Genomic DNA, 23048 nt, shown 5'->3' on the forward strand with positions numbered 1-23048 from the left:
TACCTATCAGAAGAAAACGGGCCATATTCCGAGGCCACGTTAATATTTTGTGAAATTAAAAGCGGGTGCAAACATGTAGCTGGGAGTGATGTTTTCTGGAGCTCGTGGCCAACAGAACCAGCCACGCCATGCGATCGAATACTGAGGTCTTATGGAAGGGCCAGAACGGGGCAGAGCAGACATGGCCTTGCATACTGTCGAGGGTGAAGGATTCTCCGATAGCCATCACGTGATAGTATTAGCAGGTTCTATATGTGAGCTTCTCTCACTCACCGAATACTGTGGCGGCGTGGGCCGCTGTGGTATACTGATAGCTATGGTAAACGATAACATGGGACTATCGGATGGATGAAATACTGCGCTGAGTTGCTATCTAGGTAGAGATGACGATATATACTGTCCCTGGAACGTGCTAGTACAGGACAGTCTAAGCAAGGGTAATCGGGTTTCGTAAGGGCCGACTGATACCGCAACAGACACGTATCAACGCTTCACATTGTGGGTGTGGTACGGAAGACTGGGAGTGTCAGCAATGTGACCGACGCAGGAAAGAAAGGCTCGGATTCTACCAGTTCAGTTTCGAAATTACGATAAGTCAAGAAGTTCGGACCTGAAATGACAGCATCTTAGAGCAACATTTGTTGTCAGCGAAAAGAGACAGCAGCGGAACATGGACCTTCCCCAGCATGGTTTGAAGGATGAAATCGGGCAGGAGCAGACATGCACCCGTGGCAAACAGAATTTGGTTCCAAAAAGCAGCAGGCAGGACCTCAAGGTTTCGCTCCTCAATTCCGAAGAGAGCCGGACAGGACAGACATGACACACACTGGGGTCCCATTTTGATAACGAAACAGAGGAGGAACTATGATTGAGAGAAACAGAGTGAGGCTTAGTGGGCCGTTTATCGGTGCTTGCAAAAATGTGCAGACCTCCCTGACCCTGGTACAGTGATGCGTACAGTAGGTACGTACCGTGGTTCATGAGGGCGGACAGCCTTGTGATTGGCTGTTCACCACGTTGTTGCCCTGCAGGACATGTACCAGACTGTCAATGCTGTCAACCAAGATAGAAACAGCCACTTAGAAGCCTTCATTCGTACACAACGTAAGTCTGTCGCAGTAGTGAGCAAAGTTCAAGGGGGTCTATACATTTCAGCAACCATTATACACTGATGCCAAAGAAGCAATTAGTCAGTTCTGGTAGCAGAGCATAAAATGCAAGAACGACAAAGACCCTGATTGCCACACAAATTGATTCGTCATGTTGCATAGAGTAGCATCATCTACCACAGAAATGTCCAAAACGCCATGCTATGTACCAACCATGCAGCTGCTATCTGCAGCGTGAGTGGAGTGCAATGCTTTTCAACCCCAAAACGCCGTGTCGTGAATGCGCTTATACAACCATAGTCTCCTCGTTGCGCATGTCGTCTATGTGTGCCGAGTGTCTGAATTTACGTCCCCTCTCTGTACAAGTCCGCTGTGTTCCCTTCAGTGCCTCGGTCTTTGCGCGGATCTAATGCCATAGGCCTCTACTCCAGCCTCCCCATGAACGCCTGTCTCGTCTTCGTGTTGACAACACCTCCCACACCAAACGCGGGAATGATGCGCCCTATCCTCGCAAACGCGCTCTTTGCCCAGTTCTTCACCACTTGCCCGACCCTCCCACCCGGCCCGCCCATCTGCGCACCCGGCCTATTATACAAATCCAGCCCCAGCAAATGCAGCGGCGTACTCACAAACTGTATCGCGGCCGGCGTAAAAAACTGCGCCACACTCGCCGCGCCCACGTACCTCTTCACCTCCTCCCCCATATACTTCTCGATCCGCGGCGCAAACATCGGCGGCAAGTTGAAGCTCGCGAAAATGGTGAGGCAGTCGCGGACGGTAAAGAGTGCGAATGTAGGCAGGGGAACGGGGCGTTTGGACCCGCTGCTGCCGAAAAGCTGGGTGAATTGGTTGTCTTTATAGAGACAGAGCGCGAGGTTGGAGGTGGATGTTGCCACGAATTTGGGCGTGCCGGCAGTGGTGGAGGAGTAGGGGGTGTGAGAGCGCGCGGAGGAGAGGGTGTCGATGCTGTTGGCGGTGAAGTAGGTACCGAAGTAAAGACTCTGTGGGCTCTCGTGTTAGCTGGCAGCCTTGTAGTGTGCTATGCGACAGGTGGTGCCAAGGGAGGGATTGCAGGACGTACGAAGATAAGCACGAATGGTTTCCCGGTCAGAAACCGGTGCGGCCTCAATAGCAGCTCCTTCGCGCTCTTCTTCAAGCTCTCGCCTAGGGTATTCCGCCCACTCGCATTCTCGATAATGCCCTTATCTATCATCGTAATGATAGGCGCAACAAGCGCACCCGCAGCGCCAGCAGCGAGCGCATCGCTGCCGAGGCGCAGGCCGAGTTTATTCGTGTTCCACTTTGTGGCTGCGTCTTTGGTTGCGTCTTTCGCTGTCGCCATCGCGGTCGTGGGCGTGGGTACCGACGGCTTTGGCAGCGCTTCTTTCAAGACGACAGGTTCATCGCCAATGGCGAGAGACCTCTTCATTTGCTTCTGCTCTTCCCCCATTGCAGCGTCCTCCTGTGACGGACGAACTCCCTCTTTCTGTGTAGCATGTAAGCACGCGGCTGTTCACGGCTCGTTTCGTTGTGCGCGATGGGTAATTAATTGACAACGTCAAACTAGAGCGCCGATTTCTCAAGGTTTCATGGAAGAGCTGCAAAGCTCAATGAACATTCTCCGCAAAGAAAAGAGAGTGTAAAAGAGTCCAGACAATCGTACGACAACACTACCTAGCTCATTATTGCTGACGCGCTGAACTTTCCGCGTGTCGGCGTTTGATAGCGGCCGGTCTTCGGAGCAGATGTACCCGAGCTATCGAGCGGCTACTTATCCGACCTTAACCTCTATTCCGCTGATGGAGGAGTTGCTTCGGTCGCGCGATATACAGTCATACAGCACGACATCGGATGCACAATTGTCGCGACTGTTGCAATGTGGGGTCTGAAATCCCGTGCTGGAGACAAAGCTTAAAGGGTAGCTTCGGCTGACCGACCTGCATTGGAGACCCTGATGAGTGTTGGAATCAGGCCCTTCATCAAGTATGAACGCTGAACGCACGACTACTGTTGTGTATTGTGGAATCATCACTTCATCATTCGTACATCGCATAGACTCTATCCGTCGGTTTTCAAGACCTCAGGCCATTGTCTTAGGACTCATAGGCAACCCCCCAACACTCCCGGAACTCCGCTCCCCCAAACTCGCCGGCACAGTAATAAACGGCTTCCATCCCTCCTTCTCCTCACCCTCCCTACTCTTATTCTCCGGAAACAACATAATAGTATCCATCTCCAGAGGCTCAAGCTGCGGTTTCCTGCCCACCCTCGGGCTTACAATCTCCACCACCTTCCTTCCACTCGCGAGGCGCTCAGCGCGCTCTTTGCGCCTGAACAGCAGACGTAGGAATGGGACGGAGGCGGATATTATACCGCTGTTCGTTTCGACTTGGCCCCAGAGAAGAAGGTCGGTGCCGTAGATTGCGGAGTTCCAGGGCGAGGCAGCCCAGAGCGTCATTACGCGCATGCGGACTGAGGATGCGACGATGGCGAGCATGCCGATACTGAAGATTCCCACGAGTGCGAGTCGCTGGCGCAATGGTACGCTGAGACTTAGTAGTGTCGGGATCGGTATTAGGAGGATGACAACGTCGCTGAAGAGGTTCAAAGCTGCCGTGAATATGAACATAATTGTAGGGTCGTAGCATTGCGTTTTGGGTGCGTTGGGGTCCGGTGTGACATCGAATTGCGCGAAATATGCGTCTGTATTCCATGCATCCGATGGTGTTCTGCATTGGAATCCCATAGCGAGAACGGCGCTAAAGGAGTAGACGCCGACGAAGACGATGGTACCGTTGACGACGTGCCGTAGTGTGCGGTGCGATGCGATGGTCTTGAAGAAGTAGAGGATACTCAGCTTGACAAAGCAGAGTGCGGCGACATAGGACATGCGGTACATCCACCATGTTAACATGATGCCTTTGACGTACTTTGCCATGAGCGGGCGCTTCTCCTACTCGGGCGTTAGCTCAAAGTCAATGAAGATGCTCGAGATGCAGGATCAAGTACCGGTATGCGGTAGTAACTCGGTCGAGTATGACTGCTTGTCTCATCCATGTAGTAGTTCACGACTAGGTTACCCCAGGTAAGCACCTTGACTGTCAGTGAGCGCTGCAGGACACGATGCCGAGTACCTTACCAGGGCAGTGAGCATGAGGTGATCCGTTGCTGTTACAGTTCCAACGAGATAGTACCGACAGTAGTAGCTGTCCATTGATGTCAATATCTGATAGGCGTACTTCGTACACGTGGACGTACCGTAGGGTTACCACTAGAGTCGACAGTCCTGTCAATACACTACCCACAATCACCACAATGAAGCCTGGTCGCAGATACATGTCGCAAATGATCTTCAGGGGTAGCTAGAGTGCCGACGCTGGTCGCACAGGTATTCGGAATTGAAGTGAATGGCAATCATCAAAAGCACATCTGATTATCCGTCAAACAGGAAAGCGAGAAAGCAAAAGGACGTGCGGGGATACCCATAATGAGAAGAAATAAGAATCACCTCCTATCCTTCTGACGGGTGTCCACCAGGCCGGCGCGTTTCCCCAGATTCTGTACCTGCACGCCATCGACCACGGTCTGTGACAACTACCCATGTAGCTGCAGGCACACGAGCACTCAACAGGACATTGCCGTCATGCGAATGGTTACTGGAGCGGATGATGAAATTTGGAAGCAAGGACTCGCTCGGGTAGAGATCCACATCAAGTGTAGGGAGCGGGGGATTAGGTCTGCCGCTGCAGGTAGCCGGTATTTTGAAGTCGCGGCGTCCAAAGACCAAGTTCTCGAAGCCTATAATACCGCGTCATATAAGTGATACGGCCCAAGAGCAACAGATTGAACAGTGCGCAGCCAAAATTGTATTAGGATCGCGCATCATTCCACGAATGATCAATTCGTGTGTTGTATCTGCACGTCTGTTTCGTAAGTTGATCAATTGCGTTATTCGTATCCGCTCCAGTAACGTGAGCGTCTGAGATATTAGGCTGAAACGCGGTTGATGTCTCCGCTAGGCAGTTTCAATCACCAATCAATACTGTTCATGTCAGCCTCTAACGACCACATTAGGGAGGCGAACAGCTGAGCGCGCTGATGTACGAAAGGCAGCATGGAAAGGCATCCTGATGGCGTCGAGATGTGCTCAAGTGACAGGCAGGATTCGAGGGGACAGCAGTCTCGATTCCCATTGACGGGGTGCCGTGTGAAGGAGCGTGATCCTGAAGGTCGTCGAAACGGAGAAGGTCAGTGACGAAGGCTCATTGATCGTGAAAGACAAGCCTGTCCTTGAGACCACTTAGCCTCGTTGTCCTGGTGTGCATAACCCTGGATACTGCAGCAATTGCGGTATCATACTCCAATCGTCAGGAAGAAGCAATCAACGAGATAGTCGAAGATTGGTTGCAACATTCCAGTAGTAAATGGTGAGTGTCGGTAAGCAGTGCAACCGCGCGTTGGCACTGTAAGGTGTTGATGTAGAAGCAGCAACGACGACTGAGAAGAATTTAGTCGGATTGCTGTAAGAGGAAGGGCTGCCCACCTGCAGGTAAGCGCAGAAACGGTCAAACCTCGGCAGAAGAAGCAAGAGCAATCATGATCCCCACTGCAAAACGTTCAGCGAAGTGCATTTGATGTTGCGCGATCAACACATCGTGCTCGTTCCACGGCTGGCATGTTTCGCAAAAAATGGCGGATAAGCCCGGCCACCTAGCATCATCAACATTGACGTACGGAATCTATCCCCCCTTTACAAGCCTATTTTGAACGTTTTCATTCCAAATAAACGTGTGCGCAATGTCAGATAAGTCAACTGCTATACAGAAGTCTTTCCGGCGATTTTTTGACTCCACGCCTCCGCCAATTTACTGTCCCGACGAGGAGAACCAGAAGCACCTCCAAACCCCCAATGGTCTGCTGTACTGGGAGTAAAGTACTACTGCGACATACTCCACATACCTCGCTCTTTTGAGAGTATTAAAGAAGTCCTTGGAGTCCCTGAAAGTACTGCCTGCAGAGTGTGCAGCTCCCGAGAGCCAAGAACACTCCACCACTCTGACAGGCCTGATTCAAGTGGCGCCCCACGCCAGCTTACAGGTGCTGAAGCTCACGCTACTGCTGATTACCTTGACCATTGTGCATTTGAGAAGAAGGCAGAGACCTGGCAGGATATCCAGATTGAGGCAGGAGCGGTTGCAAAGCATGGGAAGGAGGCCTACAGTCGCATCACCATCTGGTGCAGGGTCAACGAGATGGCTCCTATTACTGAACACATAGCAGCCCAGGAAGAGGATCATCCACCTGAGCGTCAAGAAGAGCAAGTTCAATGGTGTGATAAGCAGCTACAGGCTCGGTCAAGGGGTAAACACTGGAAGGATGTCCTTTGGTGTGATGAGTTACACTGGAAAAAGGACCACAGCATAAGAGAAAGCTTAAAAGAAGGAAAGGCAAGGGGGAAAGAAATAAGCCAGAGAATGTGCAGTATGATTGCAACCACAAACAAGACACAGAGGACCAGAAAAAGGAGAAGAAGTTCCACTTGTTCACAGTGTTGGGATATGACTTTGCATGGTGTATGTCATATGAAACAAGTTGCTCTAATGGCAAGATGACGTCCAAAGTGTTCACTGAAAAGATTCTCCCTGCTTTGCAGAGTGAGCTTTTCTGCTGTGGAGGAGAGTGGACATTGTACATGGATCGGGACTCATCTCACACCTCACAAAAGACGCTTGGTTACATGCAATTGCATGGCTGGAACTACATTCTTGGATGCTCAAAGCCCCCTGATCTCTTAATAATGGAGACTTGGGTCTCTCCATTAAAGGAGAAGTTTTATAGACGTACATGCTGCTCCAAAAGTGAGGGATGGCTCGCTTCTACAAGGTGTGAGCAGGTCTAGAGCCACCCAAGATCAACAAAAGTATCAAAGGTTATCCTGGGCGCCTAATCGAATGCTGGGATGTCGTCAAGGGCAAGGCAACTCGATTTTAGAATAAATTGGTATGTGGTTGTGCTGTAATTAAGCTGTTTACTTGATGTTGAGGCCTGACTTTGCATTGTTGATTTTCGTGGGTGGCCCGGGCTTATCCGCCATTTTTTGCGAAACATGAGAGAACGGTTCACGGCTCGGCGGCGCCGCGCTAGCAAGGATCAGCGACGTGAGCGAGGATGACCGTGAATGAGTCACTTTCTAGGGTTGTGATTGGCCGACTGTGACCCGACGTCAGAGGACCGTGAATCAGGCCATCGAAGGGCACTTTGTGAGAATGGCGCAGTCGCTGGAGAGGCAGTGGTGACTGCAGTTGGAATGGTGTACTGAAGAAGTTGAAATGTTGAGAACCTCAAAGCAAAAATCCCGTGCACTCACGCTTGTACTGTCCGTAGTAAAATGAAGCTCTCCGCCGTTGCTGACGGAGAAACGCTCATATCGACTCATTGTGAACTCAAGTGAGCCATGCTGATCACCAACTCACGCAGGATCACGACGAGCTCGAGCGCTCCAAGAATGAGAAGGAGTGATTCAGTATGAGTATATGTGATGCTGTGATGTTGAAATGAGTAGTGTTTTAAAGAGGTACATCGTGAGCTCGTCACTGGAAACATGCAATATAGCGTGAACAGTGACTTGTAAGTACCATGATCCCATTCTTAAGCAGTCTCAGAGATTATAACCTACGTTTGCCGATTTGATGCCGCCCCGAACAGGCGTGCAATGATCGTACCATCTTCCGACATCGTCTGAAAAGAGGCATTTACCAGCTTTCGACAAATGAAAACATGAAAGACAGAAACGCTGACGATAAAAACTAAGTTACTTCTGCGAGCGGAGGAGCGCACGAAGAGCCTCGACCTCGCCCTCAAGCTTAGCACAGCGGACCTTCCATTCGTCACGTTCGGCCTTGACTTCCTTAAGCTCAGCCTCAAGACCAGACATCTGGTCAACGCGCTTTTGCCGGTACCGGCGAGCCGCAAGGGTGTTGGCTTTACGCTTCTCGATCTTAGAGGGAGGTTCAGTCGAAGGACTGCTCTTAGTTGAAGTTGACAATCTAGTGTGCGGAGATTGTTCTGGTGAGTAAGAGTTCCGGTTGTGGAGACTTGTCGATGAGGAACCGGACTGAGAACGATCTGCTTTCGTAAGTATGAATTGACAGCGCGCGGTGATAGGCTTCTTACTGGGCTCCATCGGGGTAGACATGCTCGTGCCGAATGATGTTTGTGTAGCAGGTGCCATAGTTAGGAGTTTGATTTGCTCTTCGGTGGTCATGACAAGTAGACTATCTCCAGAAATGAGGCCCTGTTGAAGAGCATTGCCAGAAAACTGCTCAGTGCCAGCAGAAGTTAGAGAAAGAGAGTTCCAGTTCGTAGCGTCGTAGATAGTGTCGTCGGTAGTAGTCAAAGTGGAGAACGAGGAAGTGGAAGCCAAGGGAAGTGAGGTATCAAGAAGTGCACTGCTAGAATCGGCAGTGGTAAAGCTTAAGTTCTCGTCCCAACTAATAGGTGGCTGTCCATGGTGGCTTGGTAGATTTTCCCAGTTGTCGCGGTGCTGTACGGAGTCAGTCTTCGTTCACACAAAAGGTGCATGGTTATAGCACTTACAGAAGAAAGCGACGACGCGTAGGCTTGGGAAGAACTGCATGTTTGCTGAGGTATACTGCATTGCGAAATGTCAAAGAGCGGGTCCTGATACCCGCTGGTGAAATCTAGGAACTCGTCAAAGGAAATTGAAACGGAGGAAAAGCCCTCTCGGTGTCGACCTGAAGAGGGCGGGTTTTGGGTTGAGGAGTGTAAGAGTGAGCGGGCGCCTCAGGCCTTTAAGGAAGGGCGGAGTGCTCTAGCGTGCTTGAACGGTGGATGCAGGTGAGATCAGTGCACAGACCGCACTTGTGGAAAGCGCTACCCGCAGCGCAACTTTCGATGCACAGCCGCCCTTTTGCGTCCGCAGCAACCAACGCTCGCAATGGCGTCCACATCCACATCCCGCATGCTGCGGCCAAGCCTGGCATCGTCACAATCTGATGCCATCCTCTCGTTTCTCGTCCCGTCGATACGATGCGCGCGATTCTCGACATCGCCAATACTGCAGAAGAAAGACAACAACAGCAACCGCGGTGTATCAGCTGTCAGACAAACTGGTCTCCGCCCAAGACAGACGCTTTCCGTTAGGCAGAAGGATTTCGCGAATCAGCAATTGCCGACACCCGTGAAGATTGAGGAGAAGCCAACAGGGACACAAGACCACGGTCTCTGGGATTTCTTCAAGGACCAGAACTTGCTTTCCACCCCCTCAGAGCTTATGCAGCATGGCCGAGAATGGACAATGGGAGAGCTTCGCAGCAAAGACTGGGACTCATTACATCAGCTCTGGTGGGTCTGCGTGAAGGAGCGCAACCGTCTCGCGACCGAAAAGCTGGAGCGCGCCCGTTTAAAGGCCATATACGGCGATTACGAGGGCAAGGCAAGAGATGAAGTCGTGCAGAAGACTATGAAGGCTATTGTGGACACACTGGCCGAGAGAACGCAAGCGTACCAAGAGGCGCTCGCACTTGCAAGCCAGGATCCATCTATCGATCTTAGCAGGACAGATGGGCCGCAGTACACTCAGTTGCCTTACGTATGTACCACTAAATACGTTAGGAAAGAACCTTGGCTGACATAATATCACAGGATCCATTAGAACCAGAGGCGTTCGAAGAGGAAACACCCGCCGCCGACGTTGCGAAGGACAACACAAGTCAGCCGAACGAGAAACTGAACCTGAGAGCAGCTTAGAGCAAACATGAACTCGGGACAGTCTGGCCGTGCAGATATGGATGAGTGCTACCAGATAGCATCAGACACAGCACGGTCGAGCAGGAGAATTTTTGCATCTAAGAAGCACAAGACTATGCATACGTGGCGCGCGCAATCATCAAGGGGAATGTGTCATGGTGTATCTATCCATGCCATGGTGTTAGTATATCGATGTATTAGACAGTGTACAATACTGGGACTGGATCAGGGGATTGGTTGATACGAGGACTCGAGGAGTGTCCGTCAGAGGGCATAAAGCATTTGTAAAACATCTGGCAGGGCGAGCACATAGTTTTGATGAAGAAGTCTGTGCTCTGGCATAAATGCAGACCAAGTTGTGGATAATTGTCTTGTGCCAGCTATGTTTTGGAGATGCTGCATGAACGAGCCTCAACGCCACTTGCATAACGCGAGTCAAGGCAGCTCCAACCCCACATCGAATGCCCGCTCACCGCCATCCACCTCTGCTTTCCCACGCCCAAGCAGACAACACACACAAACACACATACTAGTCTTCACTACATACAGCAAACATGGATGAGATCGCGCCCGAGTACGACGTTGTGGTCCTGGGAACAGGTGGGTTTCCTTCTACCCCGCCAGACCCGCTGTAGAGAGCTAACACTCCGCAGGTCTCACAGAATGCGTCCTTTCAGGGTAACACATATGCTCGCTTTGGCGATGCACGCGCTGACCAGCTTCCAGTGTCCTTAGTGTGAAGGGCAAGAAGGTCCTCCACATTGATCGCAATGACCACTATGGAGGGTGAGCATTATCGACAGCTACCATTGTCGTATATGATAACTAATGTGCTACAGCGAGGCTGCTTCTCTCAACATCGAGGCCCTCTTCAAGAAGTACGGCCAGACCACCGGCGAGCCATGGAAGAAGTACGGCCGCGTCAACGACTGGAACATCGACCTCGTCCCCAAGCTCCTGATGGCCAACGGCGAACTCACCAACATCCTCGTCTCCACCGACGTCACAAAGTACCTCGAGTTCAAGCAGATTGCTGGCAGCTACGTCCAGCAGGGCAATAGCAGCAAGGCCACCGTTGCTAAGGTCCCTTCAGATGCTGGCGAGGCCCTCCGCTCGCCGTTGATGGGTCTTTTCGAGAAGCGCAGGGCTCGTAACTTCCTCGAGTGGGTTGGCGCATACAAGGCAGACGACGCCGCGACACACAAGGGTGAGTTGTCATAAGGCATTTTGGAGCTGTGAAAATTTGCTAAACGTTGCAATCAGGTCTCGATGTAAAGAACTGCACCATGAAGGAGGTCTACGACAAGTTCGGACTGGAGGCCACCACCCGTGACTTCATCGGTCACTCCATGGCTCTCTACCAGACCGATGACTACATCAACACAAAGGGTACCGCGAACGAGGCGATCGAGCGCATCCGTCTCTACGTCAACTCCATGGCACGATACGGCAAGTCTCCGTACATCTACCCTCTGTACGGTTTGGGAGAGCTTCCCCAGGGCTTTGCTCGTCTCTCGGCTATCTACGGCGGTACATACATGCTCAACACCGATGTTGACGAGTTCCTCTACGACGGCAGCAAGGTTGTTGGCATCAAGGCTACCATGAAGGAGAAGGACGATGCGGGCCCCGGCATGAAGTTCGAGACCAAGGCGAAGAAGATTCTTGCAGACCCCTCCTACTTCCCCGGCAAGGTGCGTGTCACTGGACACCTGCTGAAGGCCATTTGCATTCTCAACCACCCTATTCCCAACACCGACAACTCCGACTCTCTGCAACTGATCATTCCTCAATCGCAGGTTGGCCGCAAGAACGGTAAGTTAGCTTAGGTCAAGCCGCGTGCCCGGTACTGATACATTCTGCAGATATCTACATCGCCGTTGTCTCGTCCGCTCACAACGTCTGCCCCAAGGGCTACTACATTGCCATTGTCTCAACCATTGCTGAGACCGACGCCAACCACCACCTCGAGCTTCAGCCTGGTCTTGACCGTCTCGGCAAGATCGAAGAGCAGTTCATGGGCCAGCCCATCCCGCTTTACGAGCCTCTGGAGAGCGGCAACAACGACAACATTTTCCTGTCGAAGAGCTACGATGCCACAAGCCACTTCGAGACCACAACAGGTCAGTTCAACTCCTGTCAGAGATCTGACCGTGTTTCACTAACATCTCGCAGACGACATCAAGGACATTTACCAGCGCGCAGAGGGCCATGAGCTTGTTGTTGAGGGCCTGAGGGATGGACAGTTCAACGTTGAGGCATAGATGAACGTGGACTGTGGCAGAATGAATGAATAGCAAGCGGTCGTTTTGAAATACCAAATTATTACAAGCACTTGCTCCGATCTTTGAGTGGAGGCCTGACCATTTTGCGGAGAAGGAAGTTTCCGTTTTGGGCGGTGGTCGCTCGAGCTTCAACCCCTATGCATCACCACAACATGCACATCCTTCTCACTAGTTGCATACTGTCCTTAATCTGACATACAATTCGAAGATTGCGCCTTCCAGTACGCATACACAGTTCCGTACAGCAACTCGAAAGGAGCAGAAAGTCAAAGTGGTCGTCATTGGCGGGAGGTCTTGGCAATAACACCTTTATGGCTTGCGACGCGAGCGTTTAGCCATTGGGGTACTACGTCGCGTCAACACACAGGACTCTCTCCGGAGAGCCTTGCTCCTCCTCCTGCTGCTCCTCCACCTCCTCCACAGTCCTTATCATGGCGCAGTTCGGGCGGTATCGCCTCCTCATCGTGGCTGTGGCGTTCCACCTTGTCTACATTTACAGCATTTTCTCGATTTACTTTGTGAGCCCCATCGTTCATGGCATGAGTGAGCACTGTGTGGAGACTCAAGAAGCTCCCGCGAAGCGTCTAGTACTATTCGTTGGTATGCGGCTACGGCACGGAAACGTTGCAACTTTTAACATCCATTGCAGGCGACGGTCTCCGCGCAGACAAGACCTTTCAGTCCTTCCCGAACCCTGACCCCAATGCGACCACGCCAGACACACCGCAGCTGCTTGCAGACTACGCAAAGACCCCTCGCCCTCTCGCGCCTTTCCTACGCTCCAAAGTACTCGAAAGCGGCACATTCGGTGTCTCCCATACTCGTGTACCTACCGAATCGCGCCCAGGTCATGTTGCGCTCATCGCAGGACTGTACGAAGATGTATCCGCCGTGGCCACAGGATGGAAGCTCAATCCCGTGAACTTCGACAGCGTGTTCAATCGCAGCCGTCATACGTGGAGCTGGGGCAGCCCAGATATTCTGCCTATGTTCGAGACCGGCGCAGTGCCTGGGAGGGTTGATGCGTACTGCTATGGGCATGATTTCGAGGACTTCTCCAAAGATGCTTGGATACTGGACGAGTGGGTCTTTGAGCGCGTGAAAGGGCTGTTCGAGGCTGCGAAGACGAATGCGACGCTGAACGTTGAGCTGCGAAAGGACAAGAATGTGTTCTTCCTGCACCTGCTGGGATTGGACACTGCGGGACATGCGCATCGACCATACTCGTGGCAGTACCTGCACAACATCCAGATCGTGGATCGTGGTGTTAAGGAGATTACTCAGTTGATCGAGGATTTCTACAATGACGACCAGACGGCATTTGTGTTCACTGCGGATCACGGCATGAGCGACTGGGGCAGTCACGGAGACGGAAACCCAGATAACACGCGTACACCTTTGATCGCATGGGGAGCTGGTGTTGCGAAACCAATCAAGACCGCAGGCACAAAGGCAGAGGGCCACGAAGATGGCTTCTCTCACGACTGGAACCTTGATCACATTCAGCGAAATGATGTGGACCAGGCAGATGTCGCTGCGCTTATGGCCTATCTTGTGGGACTCGACTTCCCTACGAATTCGGTCGGTGTGCTGCCGCTTACCTACCTCGATAAAGACGACAAGGCGAAGGCGGAAGCACTCTTGGTCAATGCGAAACAGATACTGGAAATGTACCGCGTCAAGGAGGAGACCAAGCGCGCGCATGCGCTATACTACAAGGCTTTCCCTGGACTCGGCGACGAACAACACTCTGTTGAGCACCAGGTTTCGGAAATACAAAAAGCCATCAACGCTGGTAAGCTCGAAGAGGCTGTCAACCAGACGTACGATCTCATCGACCTTGGCCTTGATGGCCTGCGGTATCTGCAAACTTACGACTGGCTCTTCCTTCGTGCGTTGATCACACTCGGCTACCTTGGCTGGATCGCTTTCGCGATCACCACAGTCGTGGATCTCCACGTTCTCAACGAGGATTCGGAAGCACAAAGAACGACACAGAGCGTTGCAGTCTTCTCGTCGGTTTTGGTTGTACTGTATTCGGTCCTGTTGAAGCAGCGATCGCCTCTGTGGTACTACGCTTACGGCTTCTTTCCTGTGCTCTTCTGGGAAGAGGTCTACGCACGAAGATCATCACTCATTAAAGGAAGCAAAGACCTCTTCAGCCACGTCAACACTCCAGCCGACAAAGCTAAGCTGATACTGGCAACACTCGGCTCTCTAGGCCTGCTGCAGGCTTTGGTAAGCTCGCCCCGGACTCGCGGAGGGAGTCTTTGTTAACAGCCAGTAGGTACAAAGCTACTTCCATAGAGAGATCTACACAGTCTGCTATCTCCTGGCTGCAACTTGGCCTACATTCTACGGTCAAGACTTTGTGAAGAGAAACATGGGAACGGTCGCGACGTGGATCGTTTCTTGTATGATGATGAGTATCTTTACACTGTTACCGGCCAATAAGTTAGAGAACGTCAGTTTGATGTATGTTTGCTCTTAGCCCAAAGGAGCCTACGCTGATGTAATACTTTGTAGCATGATCGGTGGCGGGCTTATGTTCGCTGTTGGCGCTGTCTACCTCGCTTGCGAGGAGAAGATCCTCGCCAACGCAAAATCCCGAACAAATTCTGCTGACGCGACGACGAGCCTCAAGTCACGGCTGATATTGAGCATTCAGGTAAGACACGTGCTTGCAGCTTCGCGAGCTTCGCTAATTTCCCCCCCCCCAGCTGGGTTTTGTGCTTCTGTCCATGATCGTTACTAAGAGCAGCATCTACTATGTCCAAGCCCGGCAGGGTCTGCCCCTTGGTGTCCTAGTGGTAGGATGGGCGACGCTAGGTAAATTGTACGCTTGCACTTGTCGAACAATTGCTAACACGCTCCAGTGGGCTCGCTGTTCCTACCGAATCTACATGGCTTGTACCCAAACAACCACTACATCCATCGACTCGTAGTGATGTTCCTGCAATTCGCCCCGACCTTTGTCATTCTCAGCATCTCCTTTGAAGGCATCTTCTACTTCGCCTTCTGCCTCTGTCTCTTCAGCTGGATGCGTCTCGAGCACCAAGTGTATCTGCATACAACCAGCATACCTAAGGCCGTCCCACAACCTCGCGAGTCCGTCGAGCCTGCTGTCGCCGCAGCCAAAGACCACCCTCCGCTCCCCACGCGAACGAACGAATATCGCTCCCTCACACTAGCCGACGCCCGCATCGCCCTGTTCTTTTTCTTCTTCATCCAATCCGCCTTCTTCAGCGCCTCAAACATTGCCTCCGTATCCTCCTTCTCTCTCGACGCCGTGTACCGCCTGATTCCCGTCTTTGATCCCTTCAGCCAAGGCGCGCTGCTCGTGCTCAAGCTCATGGTGCCCTTCGCCGCACTATCTGCAAACTTCGGCCTGCTCAATCGCCGCCTGGGCGTTGCGCCCTCAGCGCTATTCATGGTGGTTATGGCGGTGAGCGATGTCATGACGCTCAGCTTCTTCTTCATGGTGAAGGATGAGGGGAGCTGGTTGGATATTGGGACTACGATTAGCCATTTTGTTATTGCGAGTTTGTTGGGTGTCTTTGTGGCGGGGTTGGAGATCTACAGTGAGTGGACCATTAAGGGTGTTAAGTTTGAGGAGAGGAGGAGCATTGAGGCGAACGGGGATGGTAACGTATATGCGGGGAAGAATGGGAAGGCGAAGTAGAGCGGAAGACGCCAGAAGAAGTCTTCTAGACTCGGTAGCGATGCGCTATTTAGAGTAGCATGTTTGATTAGACTCAATAAAAACCAAAAGTAAGACGGAATAATAATACCTCATGTGCATCGCTTCGATTGGCAAACCGAAGTCGTCACATGCATCCTGCAGCTACTCTTCACCACGAGGCATGCATATAAAAGCCCGTTGCGGCCTTGCTCTTTTCCTTTCCACCGCCATTACCCTTTCTTTTTTCAAAATCAAAATGGCACGAGGGAATCATCATGTTTGCTCTATCTGCTCCTTCCACTTGAAATGGTGCGGCAAACGACTCATGTTCTGCCTGCTGTCTGTCCGAATCGACACAGATGCATTCCCGGTATATGGCCGGTCCTGCCGAGTGTCCTTCAGAAACAATTTTCTTGTAGGGATATGCTCTGGTGCTGTTTCCTCCTGTTGAATACCAAAATACATTCGTATGCGGCCTATGTATGCTTTGTGCAGCCCTTGGGTCTCAAACGTGCATTGGTACCCCAAAATTCTAGCGTGAGCAAATGAACGGAATCACATACATTTCCACCTAGTTCTGCCAGTGGCTTAGGTCTTGACCGCATACATAAAGCGTGGCGTTATCCTATTATTTTCTTCATCCCTACAAGGCTTCCTATCTATCCAGAAAAATCCTGTCTCGCTCAAAAAATGTCTGCTCTGCTCTGCTTGTTCCTCAAAATAATTTTATTTCAGACTATGACTTCCTCGCTTTCCGTCCTCGACAAGTTTCGAAAGTTGAGGGCTGAGGAATCCATGTCTGTATCTGTTCTGCTCTTTGACAAAAATCCTTGTTTTGTCCTGGGTATGATCTCATTTCTGTCTGCTCTATCAAAATGTTCACGCAGAAGCTATGTGTGAATGAAGTCCTGGTCTTGTTCTGTCATGTCTCCAAATCGATATTTGTAGCTTTCATGGTCTGAGCTCTTCGGACAGAGCTTACTGCAAAAGCAACAACAGGAAACAGAAATCCACGTTGAACCTGGGGATAGTCGTTTCCGAGCATACATCTTCATCACCTTGCACCTTTCTTGAGCACACCAAAATGCCAAATCCCACCCGTCCATGTGTGATCTGCTGTTCTTGCTGAAAGACCGAGGTGGCAATTGTGCCCTAGCTGAAATTGAAAGCATCATGGTGCATGAGTGTCCGCTCCTGCCCAAATCTTCACTCAGGAAGGCGGTTTTCACCAAGAAATGTCAGACATTACATACACTCACCTTCCTGCATAAGTCGCTCAGAGCATAACTCTTTCAGTTACTTTTGCGATACTGTTGTCATCTCACGCAGCAGAAAGAACGTATCTTCGTCCTCTGTACTGTGTTTCCTCCTGACCCATCATTTGACCGCTAATACTGGCTTACCGCCTCCTGAGCGCACGTATATAAGCGCACTTCAGCCTCGCTCCCTATTTCTCTTTTAGCAACATGCTTTCTTTTCTGAGCACTAAAAGTGCAACCGCTTTGTCATATGTCTGTTGTGTCTGCCCTTTCCCCGAAGAGCTACTCAAGAAGTGGCATGTCATGCCTGCCACCTTCCAAGATCAAAGTCAATATCATGAATGTCTCCTCATACCGAATGTAAGACATACTGTGGTATGAATGTTCCTGCGCCGCTCCTTCCGCTGAACTCCAGAAAAGAACGACAAGGAGAACATGTTCTGGTGCGGCTGTCGAATGTGAATATGCATCTAGCTTTTCGGGTATGCCTTCTTTCCAACACTCTAGCGTCAGAATCTCTATCGAAAGAGAATGGCTTAACTCGCCATGTCTGTCCTGCTCCTTCTACTTGATTCACTAAAGTATCTTCTGTCTCTGACCAGAATGACAGTCGAACCGGGGCATTCTTGCTTCTGTCCAAGTATGGCTTCAAGATGAGTCGCTGTGGGGAACATGTTATGATGCAGTGGCCTCCGATTAAGCGCCAAAAGTACAACTGCGAATACCTCATGTTCTAGAGCTATTACTGAGCTGAACGCATATATATCTCCATCCTAATTCTTCTTAAAACGTCCCCATCTACACTTCTTTCCCTATCTCAAATCTGATGACTGCTAACATAGGGTTTCTCTGTCTTTTCTCTGCTCCAAACTCACATGAAAGTCAACATGATGTAAGTTGGTCGAAATCGCCTCTCAACACGATGTTTTTCTGCTCTCCGCTGGCCATTTAATTTATGAAAGCATTGCACGTCCACTTCTATAATCCAAGCGCGTCTGCGGTTTGTCAAACGCGGACGACCAGTCCTTCGTATTCTGAAGAGATACTAAAAGCCGAAGGAACACCACATAATGTTCTGCTCAAGACATTGAGTGCTTTTGAAAAGGCACTAAGGTTGATGTTGTTGGCTGGCGAGAACCTTGTAGATGCTCTCCGACACCATGCAAAAAGTTCATGATTCTTCGGCTGAACCTTCGTGGAGGCGGGGATTCATCTTCATCCCCTGCATCCTTAAGGCTAGAGTTGTTTCTAAACTCGTTCTTGGGTCTGTGTACACGTTCACCGTCTGAGTCGTATTCATATCTGACAGGTGGGGTGATGCGTGATTCATCAGAACTAGAGCCCCGACGAGAAGGGCCGAGAGTTGGTTCTGGTCGACGGTGGCCTCGACGTCTCGCAGGAGGGTCGCCTCTTGCATTGCATTTCTTCCACTGGAGTCAGAACCAGGAATCTGGGTCGAAATCAGAGCCTGTCTCAGTGGAAGATGTGTCGCTGGCATCCTGGTTAGAGCCGAGCTGCTCTGCTTTCTTTACATAGAAAACGGTGGCTGGCAGCGGTTCCGTACCACTATTCTTGGGCGAGGTCGAGATCGAAGATGTCGAGTTGTCGTTGTGAAGGATGTGGAAGGATCGGAAGGTACACTAGACCCCAACCTCGCCTAGTGTCCGGTACATCCTTCCGAAGTCTCTTACAGCCACTCGATCTCCACAACTCTTTCTGATTGTTTCTCGAGCGACATACGTCATCGTCTGACCCATGCCACCAGATGCTGCGACTACTCCGCATCTCAGCAATCCTTCGCCTTTTGTTGATAACGGACTCAACTATTGTAATCGAACGGTGAGACGCCAAGGGAGGCAAACGGTGTGTGCAATTGACGAATACGAGGTTTGAATGGACGCGAGTGCCAGCGATGCGCACTAGGGACATTCTATTTGAAGGTGTGTAGTGACCACCCGGTGCTGCCGAGTGAAAGATTGACCTGCCCGGAATGCTCGGATGCCTGGCATCAGGATGGATGGATATGATGGTTCACACGTCAACCAAAATACTATCACGTTAGTAGTCTCAGAATCCAATAAAGTGCGTTTGTCCCTTCAAACTTATCTGTGAATGTGCTGCGCTACCCTGTTGGCCTGGCCCCTGCCGCCTTGCAAGACACCATCCCCAAGACATACCGCATCCGTCAACTACCACCTCATTTGAACCCACTGTCAACTTCAACCTGCATCCTTCAACAACACCAAGATGTTCGAACTCGCAAACAACTACTCATCCTACCACCTCATCCCTCAATCATCAGACCTCGCCCTCTCCCCTCCTGAATCCTACTTCTTCATTACTGACTTCCTCATCATCTCCTGCGGCGTTCTCTACACACTATGCTACCTTTTCTACATGACGCGTACCTACAGCGACCGCTTCCTTGCCGGCTCCGTACTCTTCCTCTCGCAGACCATGGCGTATGAGCTTTACTACGCATATGTCTGCACGACCACGACATGGCAGCGCGTGTGCTTCTTTGTATGGTTCATGTTCGATATCAGTTTCGTTACCGTAGCGCTGAAAAGGGCGTACAAGGAGGAGGAGAGACCTAAGACGGTGTGGAGGCTGATCTGGATGACGGCGCTGGGGATCGCGTTCTTGTGGGGCGCTGGACAGGTGTGGCCGGACGAGAGGGAGCAGTTGACTGCCTTCTGGACAGGAGTGTATCTGGAGCTGCCGATTGGGTGGGGACAAGTGTATTACTTATTGAAGAGAGGAGATACGAAAGGACAAAGTCTCGAGATTTGGTGAGTGCTTCGATTGTGATCAAAGATGGCTTTGACTGATTGGACTAGGATCACGAGATATCTGGGCTGCATTTGCGCGTTTCTAGTGTTTATCTGGCGATACCTTAATGCGCCAGAGAACTGGTCGTACGTCGGTTCATTTTGGAGCATTGCGGGTATGATCGTTACGCTGCTTCCAGAGACCATCTACCCGTTCGTGTATGTATGGGCACACAAGAAGGAGCGTGGAGACAAGAAGACCAAGGCCGAGTGAACGTCGAACCCTGGGTACCCATCCAGTCTCCAAAATTCACCACCCTTCCCTGGACGTTTTCATGAGCAACTGGGCTGGCACAGTTCAACTCACAACAACGGTGTCAGGTCGATGTTGAGACTACCGAATCGAAGCTATGCAGGCCGGCCCGTGCTGCGGATAATCGGCGGGATTGCTCATTTCGAAAACTTTCACGAGACGACTCAGGGCGACAACCCGCGACTTCCAAGCCGGGAAAACGGAGAGAAGACTGCTTCGGCGCGAGATCAACACAAGGACGATAGAAATCGACAATCCGCGACACGATTGCGAGAGTTGCGAGACGTTTGGCGACTTAGGCTATGCAAGGGCGGCCGTTGTTGATTTGGAATGCGCTGCAAGATCAAGATCCCATCATCTCGTTACGACAGCCGAAAGACATCGATCGTCACTGGGAAAAGGGACAAGCTTCATGCCGCGGACTGACTAGCCTCGGCGGGAGTGATGATCTGGGCCCCTTTTCATGTTCGCGCCACGATTGTTTGATGGGCTCGGTGCAGCTGCCGCTGCCAATATTACATGCGCGCCAATCATGTTTCGTGTTGCAACACGCTAGCAGCGATCTTCAGCCACAGGCAGACGCATCGGTCGCAGCTTCCATGGTCGAGTGCAACCAATACTGTCGGTCGTGACGTGTGACGTCTGAAAACATCATTTCATTAGCCCTCTGTTGACTACAATCTATCCGTGTCAGTTTCATCTTCCTCTCCTTTCTGAATTTTCAACGTCAATCCACGCGCAACGAGCACCAATTCCAGCGTCGCAATGGCGCAACAAGGCGAAGCAGCGGGTTACTACACTGGCGCACCACAACAGCCACAACAAGCCTATCATCAGGGCCAGCAATACGGACAGCAACCGCCTATGAACTATGGCCAACAACCTCCGCAGTATGGCAACAACTACGCTCCTCCCCAGGGTCCACAACCCTCACAACATCCACTCGCGCAACAGAATGGCTATGCGCAGATGAACTATGGCGAAAAGCCGAGCTTCGACCAAGCCTTCAAGATTGAGAGGCCGAAGTACAACGATTGGTGGGCTGGCCTGCTACTCATCGCGGTATTTCTGGGGTATGTTGCTGTATCTGGGCTCGCAATCAGAGGATATGGTGAGTTAGGCGGCCTTGTCCTAGCTCGATGAGTACTGACGATTCCAGCGCAAAACATTAACTTCAACGGTGGAATCTACGGCAGCCAAAATGACTTTGGGCTAGACTCAAACACAGTCATCCTATTCGCGTTTGTCCTCGGCATGGCCACCATCCTCAGCTACGCCTACATGTGGGCAGCGCGCGCCTTCACAAAGCAGTTCATCTGGATCACCGGTATTCTCAACATTATCTTCGGATTCGTCACGGCCCTCTACATGCTCTCGCGCCGTTACTGGTCTGGTGGTATTGTCTTCCTGCTATTCAGCGTCTTCTACGTGATCTGCTTTATCAGCTGGATTCCTCGCATCCCCTTCAGCGTCCTGATGCTGCAGACCGCGATTGACGTCTCGAAGAAGTACGGCCACGTGTACTTGGTCTCGCTCATTGGAGGACTGATCGCAATGGCGTTCAGCGCCTGGTTCTCGGTCACTCTTGTGGCGATCTATGCAAATTACCACCCTGGCAATAACCCTGCGTGTGACAACGGGACTGGAGGTTGTGGCAATGGCAAGGTCATTGGCCTAATCGTGTTCGTCACTTTCGCCATGTACTGGTTCTCTGAGTAAGTTTGAAACATAAATGTTGAGAAATAATTCACTGATAACCTCCTAGATGGCTCAAGAACACCATTCACGTTACTATTTCTGGCGTTTATGGCTCCTGGTACTTCAACCCTGACAACGAGAAGTTCCCCAAGGGAGCGACCCGCGGCGCCTTGAAGCGAGCCTTGACCTACAGCTTCGGCAGCATCAGTCTGGGGAGCTTGCTCGTGGCCATTATCCAATTTTTGCGACAGTTGTGCTCAGCCGCCCAGCGATCGGCTTCCGGAGACGGCAACCTGGTTGCCTCGATCTTGTTCTGCGTTTTTGGATGTCTCATTGGCATTCTGGAATGGGCTGTCGAATTCTTGAATCGTTATGCATTCTCGTACATTGCGCTTTACGGCAAGGCGTACATTGCAGCTGCTAAGGACACCTGGAAGTCAGTATAGCCTGAATGTCTCCATGCTGTTCACATGCTTACGTTACGCAGGATGATCAAAGACCGCGGTATTGATGCCCTTGTTAACGAATGCCTCATCGGCCCGGTCCTCTCCATGGGCGCAACATTTATCGCATATGCGTGTGCGCTGCTCGCATACCTGTACCTGATCTTCACGTCGCCCGCATACAACCAGGATGGCGGCTATACTCCCGTTGTGGTCGCATTTGCGTTCCTTATCGGTCTGCAAATTTGCAAGATCTTCACTACTCCGTTGAGCAGTGGCATTGACACGATATTTGTCGCAATGGCTTGGGATCCGGAGGTTCTTGTCCGCGCTCACCCGGACCTTTATCACCGCATGGTGGCTGTGTATCCTCACGTGCAGCAGGCTATTCATGCGTAGAATTTGGAATCGGAGGCTGGAGGCTTGAAGAAGAGGCTGTAATAATGGGTGGGGCTGGTGGTAATGAGATTTTTCAAGATCAGATCACGATACACGCACGGTACGTACCTGTAGCAATCGATCAATCGATGACGATCGTTTTGCAAGCCTCAAGAGATGTTACACCAGGATGTGTGTCTGAGAAAAACACGCTTTGCCCCACTTGGCATCAGCTAATGGCATGAACGCTTGGTATGAACCATGACGTCGTTTACTCCACCAGCGCGTGAGAAAGTGCTGGGAAGCCGGACCGCGAACGAGCACAGCGTCAGAAATTGCTG

General features: G+C 51.3%; 8 protein-coding genes across 8 annotated transcripts; 5 read left to right on the top strand and 3 right to left on the bottom strand.

Moving 5' to 3' along the window:
- Positions 1–1531: 1531 nt before the first annotated feature.
- BU25DRAFT_343709 (uncharacterized protein) lies at positions 1532–2451 on the bottom strand (the record flags this gene model as incomplete). The annotated part of the gene is made up of 2 exons (XM_033702970.1): positions 1532–2110; positions 2191–2451. 2 exons carry the CDS (start codon positions 2449–2451, stop codon positions 1532–1534), a joined length of 840 nt encoding a protein of 279 aa, XP_033560574.1.
- Positions 2452–3189: 738 nt separating this feature from the next.
- Positions 3190–4447, bottom strand: BU25DRAFT_343968 (uncharacterized protein; the record flags this gene model as incomplete). The annotated part of the gene is made up of 4 exons (XM_033702980.1): positions 3190–4062; positions 4119–4202; positions 4249–4315; positions 4368–4447. The coding sequence occupies 4 exons, from the start codon at positions 4445–4447 to the stop codon at positions 3190–3192; spliced, it is 1104 nt and encodes a 367-aa protein (XP_033560575.1).
- A 3473-nt stretch (positions 4448–7920) lies between these two features.
- BU25DRAFT_395107 (uncharacterized protein) lies at positions 7921–8829 on the bottom strand (the record flags this gene model as incomplete). Its single annotated transcript, XM_033704772.1, has 2 exons — positions 8706–8829; positions 7921–8652 (listed from the first exon to the last, which is right to left on the bottom strand). The coding sequence occupies exon 2, from the start codon at positions 8371–8373 to the stop codon at positions 7921–7923; it is 453 nt and encodes a 150-aa protein (XP_033560576.1). The 5' UTR covers positions 8374–8652; positions 8706–8829.
- Positions 8830–9066: 237 nt separating this feature from the next.
- On the top strand, positions 9067–10242 carry BU25DRAFT_370179 (50S ribosomal protein-like protein L4; the record flags this gene model as incomplete). Its single annotated transcript, XM_033703943.1, has 2 exons — positions 9067–9720; positions 9774–10242. 2 exons carry the CDS (start codon positions 9067–9069, stop codon positions 9876–9878), a joined length of 759 nt encoding a protein of 252 aa, XP_033560577.1. The 3' UTR covers positions 9879–10242.
- A 94-nt stretch (positions 10243–10336) lies between these two features.
- On the top strand, positions 10337–12290 carry BU25DRAFT_440748 (rab GTPase activator). Its single transcript, XM_033709198.1, has 7 exons — positions 10337–10478; positions 10532–10556; positions 10605–10664; positions 10718–11085; positions 11142–11693; positions 11744–12001; positions 12054–12290. The coding sequence occupies exons 1-7, from the start codon at positions 10433–10435 to the stop codon at positions 12140–12142; spliced, it is 1398 nt and encodes a 465-aa protein (XP_033560578.1). The 5' UTR covers positions 10337–10432; the 3' UTR covers positions 12143–12290.
- Positions 12291–12527: 237 nt separating this feature from the next.
- On the top strand, positions 12528–15943 carry BU25DRAFT_370185 (GPI ethanolamine phosphate transferase 1). The gene is made up of 6 exons (XM_033703944.1): positions 12528–12763; positions 12813–14401; positions 14451–14638; positions 14690–14831; positions 14884–14992; positions 15040–15943. Exons 1-6 carry the CDS (start codon positions 12595–12597, stop codon positions 15843–15845), a joined length of 3003 nt encoding a protein of 1000 aa, XP_033560579.1. The 5' UTR covers positions 12528–12594; the 3' UTR covers positions 15846–15943.
- A 3265-nt stretch (positions 15944–19208) lies between these two features.
- BU25DRAFT_97532 (uncharacterized protein) lies at positions 19209–20551 on the top strand. The gene is made up of 2 exons (XM_033712280.1): positions 19209–19896; positions 19945–20551. Exons 1-2 carry the CDS (start codon positions 19352–19354, stop codon positions 20147–20149), a joined length of 750 nt encoding a protein of 249 aa, XP_033560580.1. The 5' UTR covers positions 19209–19351; the 3' UTR covers positions 20150–20551.
- BU25DRAFT_97542 (DUF580-domain-containing protein) lies at positions 20552–22848 on the top strand. The gene is made up of 4 exons (XM_033712281.1): positions 20552–21299; positions 21348–21903; positions 21954–22322; positions 22374–22848. Exons 1-4 carry the CDS (start codon positions 20954–20956, stop codon positions 22726–22728), a joined length of 1626 nt encoding a protein of 541 aa, XP_033560581.1. The 5' UTR covers positions 20552–20953; the 3' UTR covers positions 22729–22848.
- Positions 22849–23048: the final 200 nt, after the last annotated feature.

This window comes from Macroventuria anomochaeta (assembly GCF_010093625.1).
Source record: "Macroventuria anomochaeta strain CBS 525.71 unplaced genomic scaffold BU25scaffold_21, whole genome shotgun sequence".
Classification (NCBI taxonomy): domain Eukaryota; kingdom Fungi; phylum Ascomycota; class Dothideomycetes; order Pleosporales; family Didymellaceae; genus Macroventuria; species Macroventuria anomochaeta.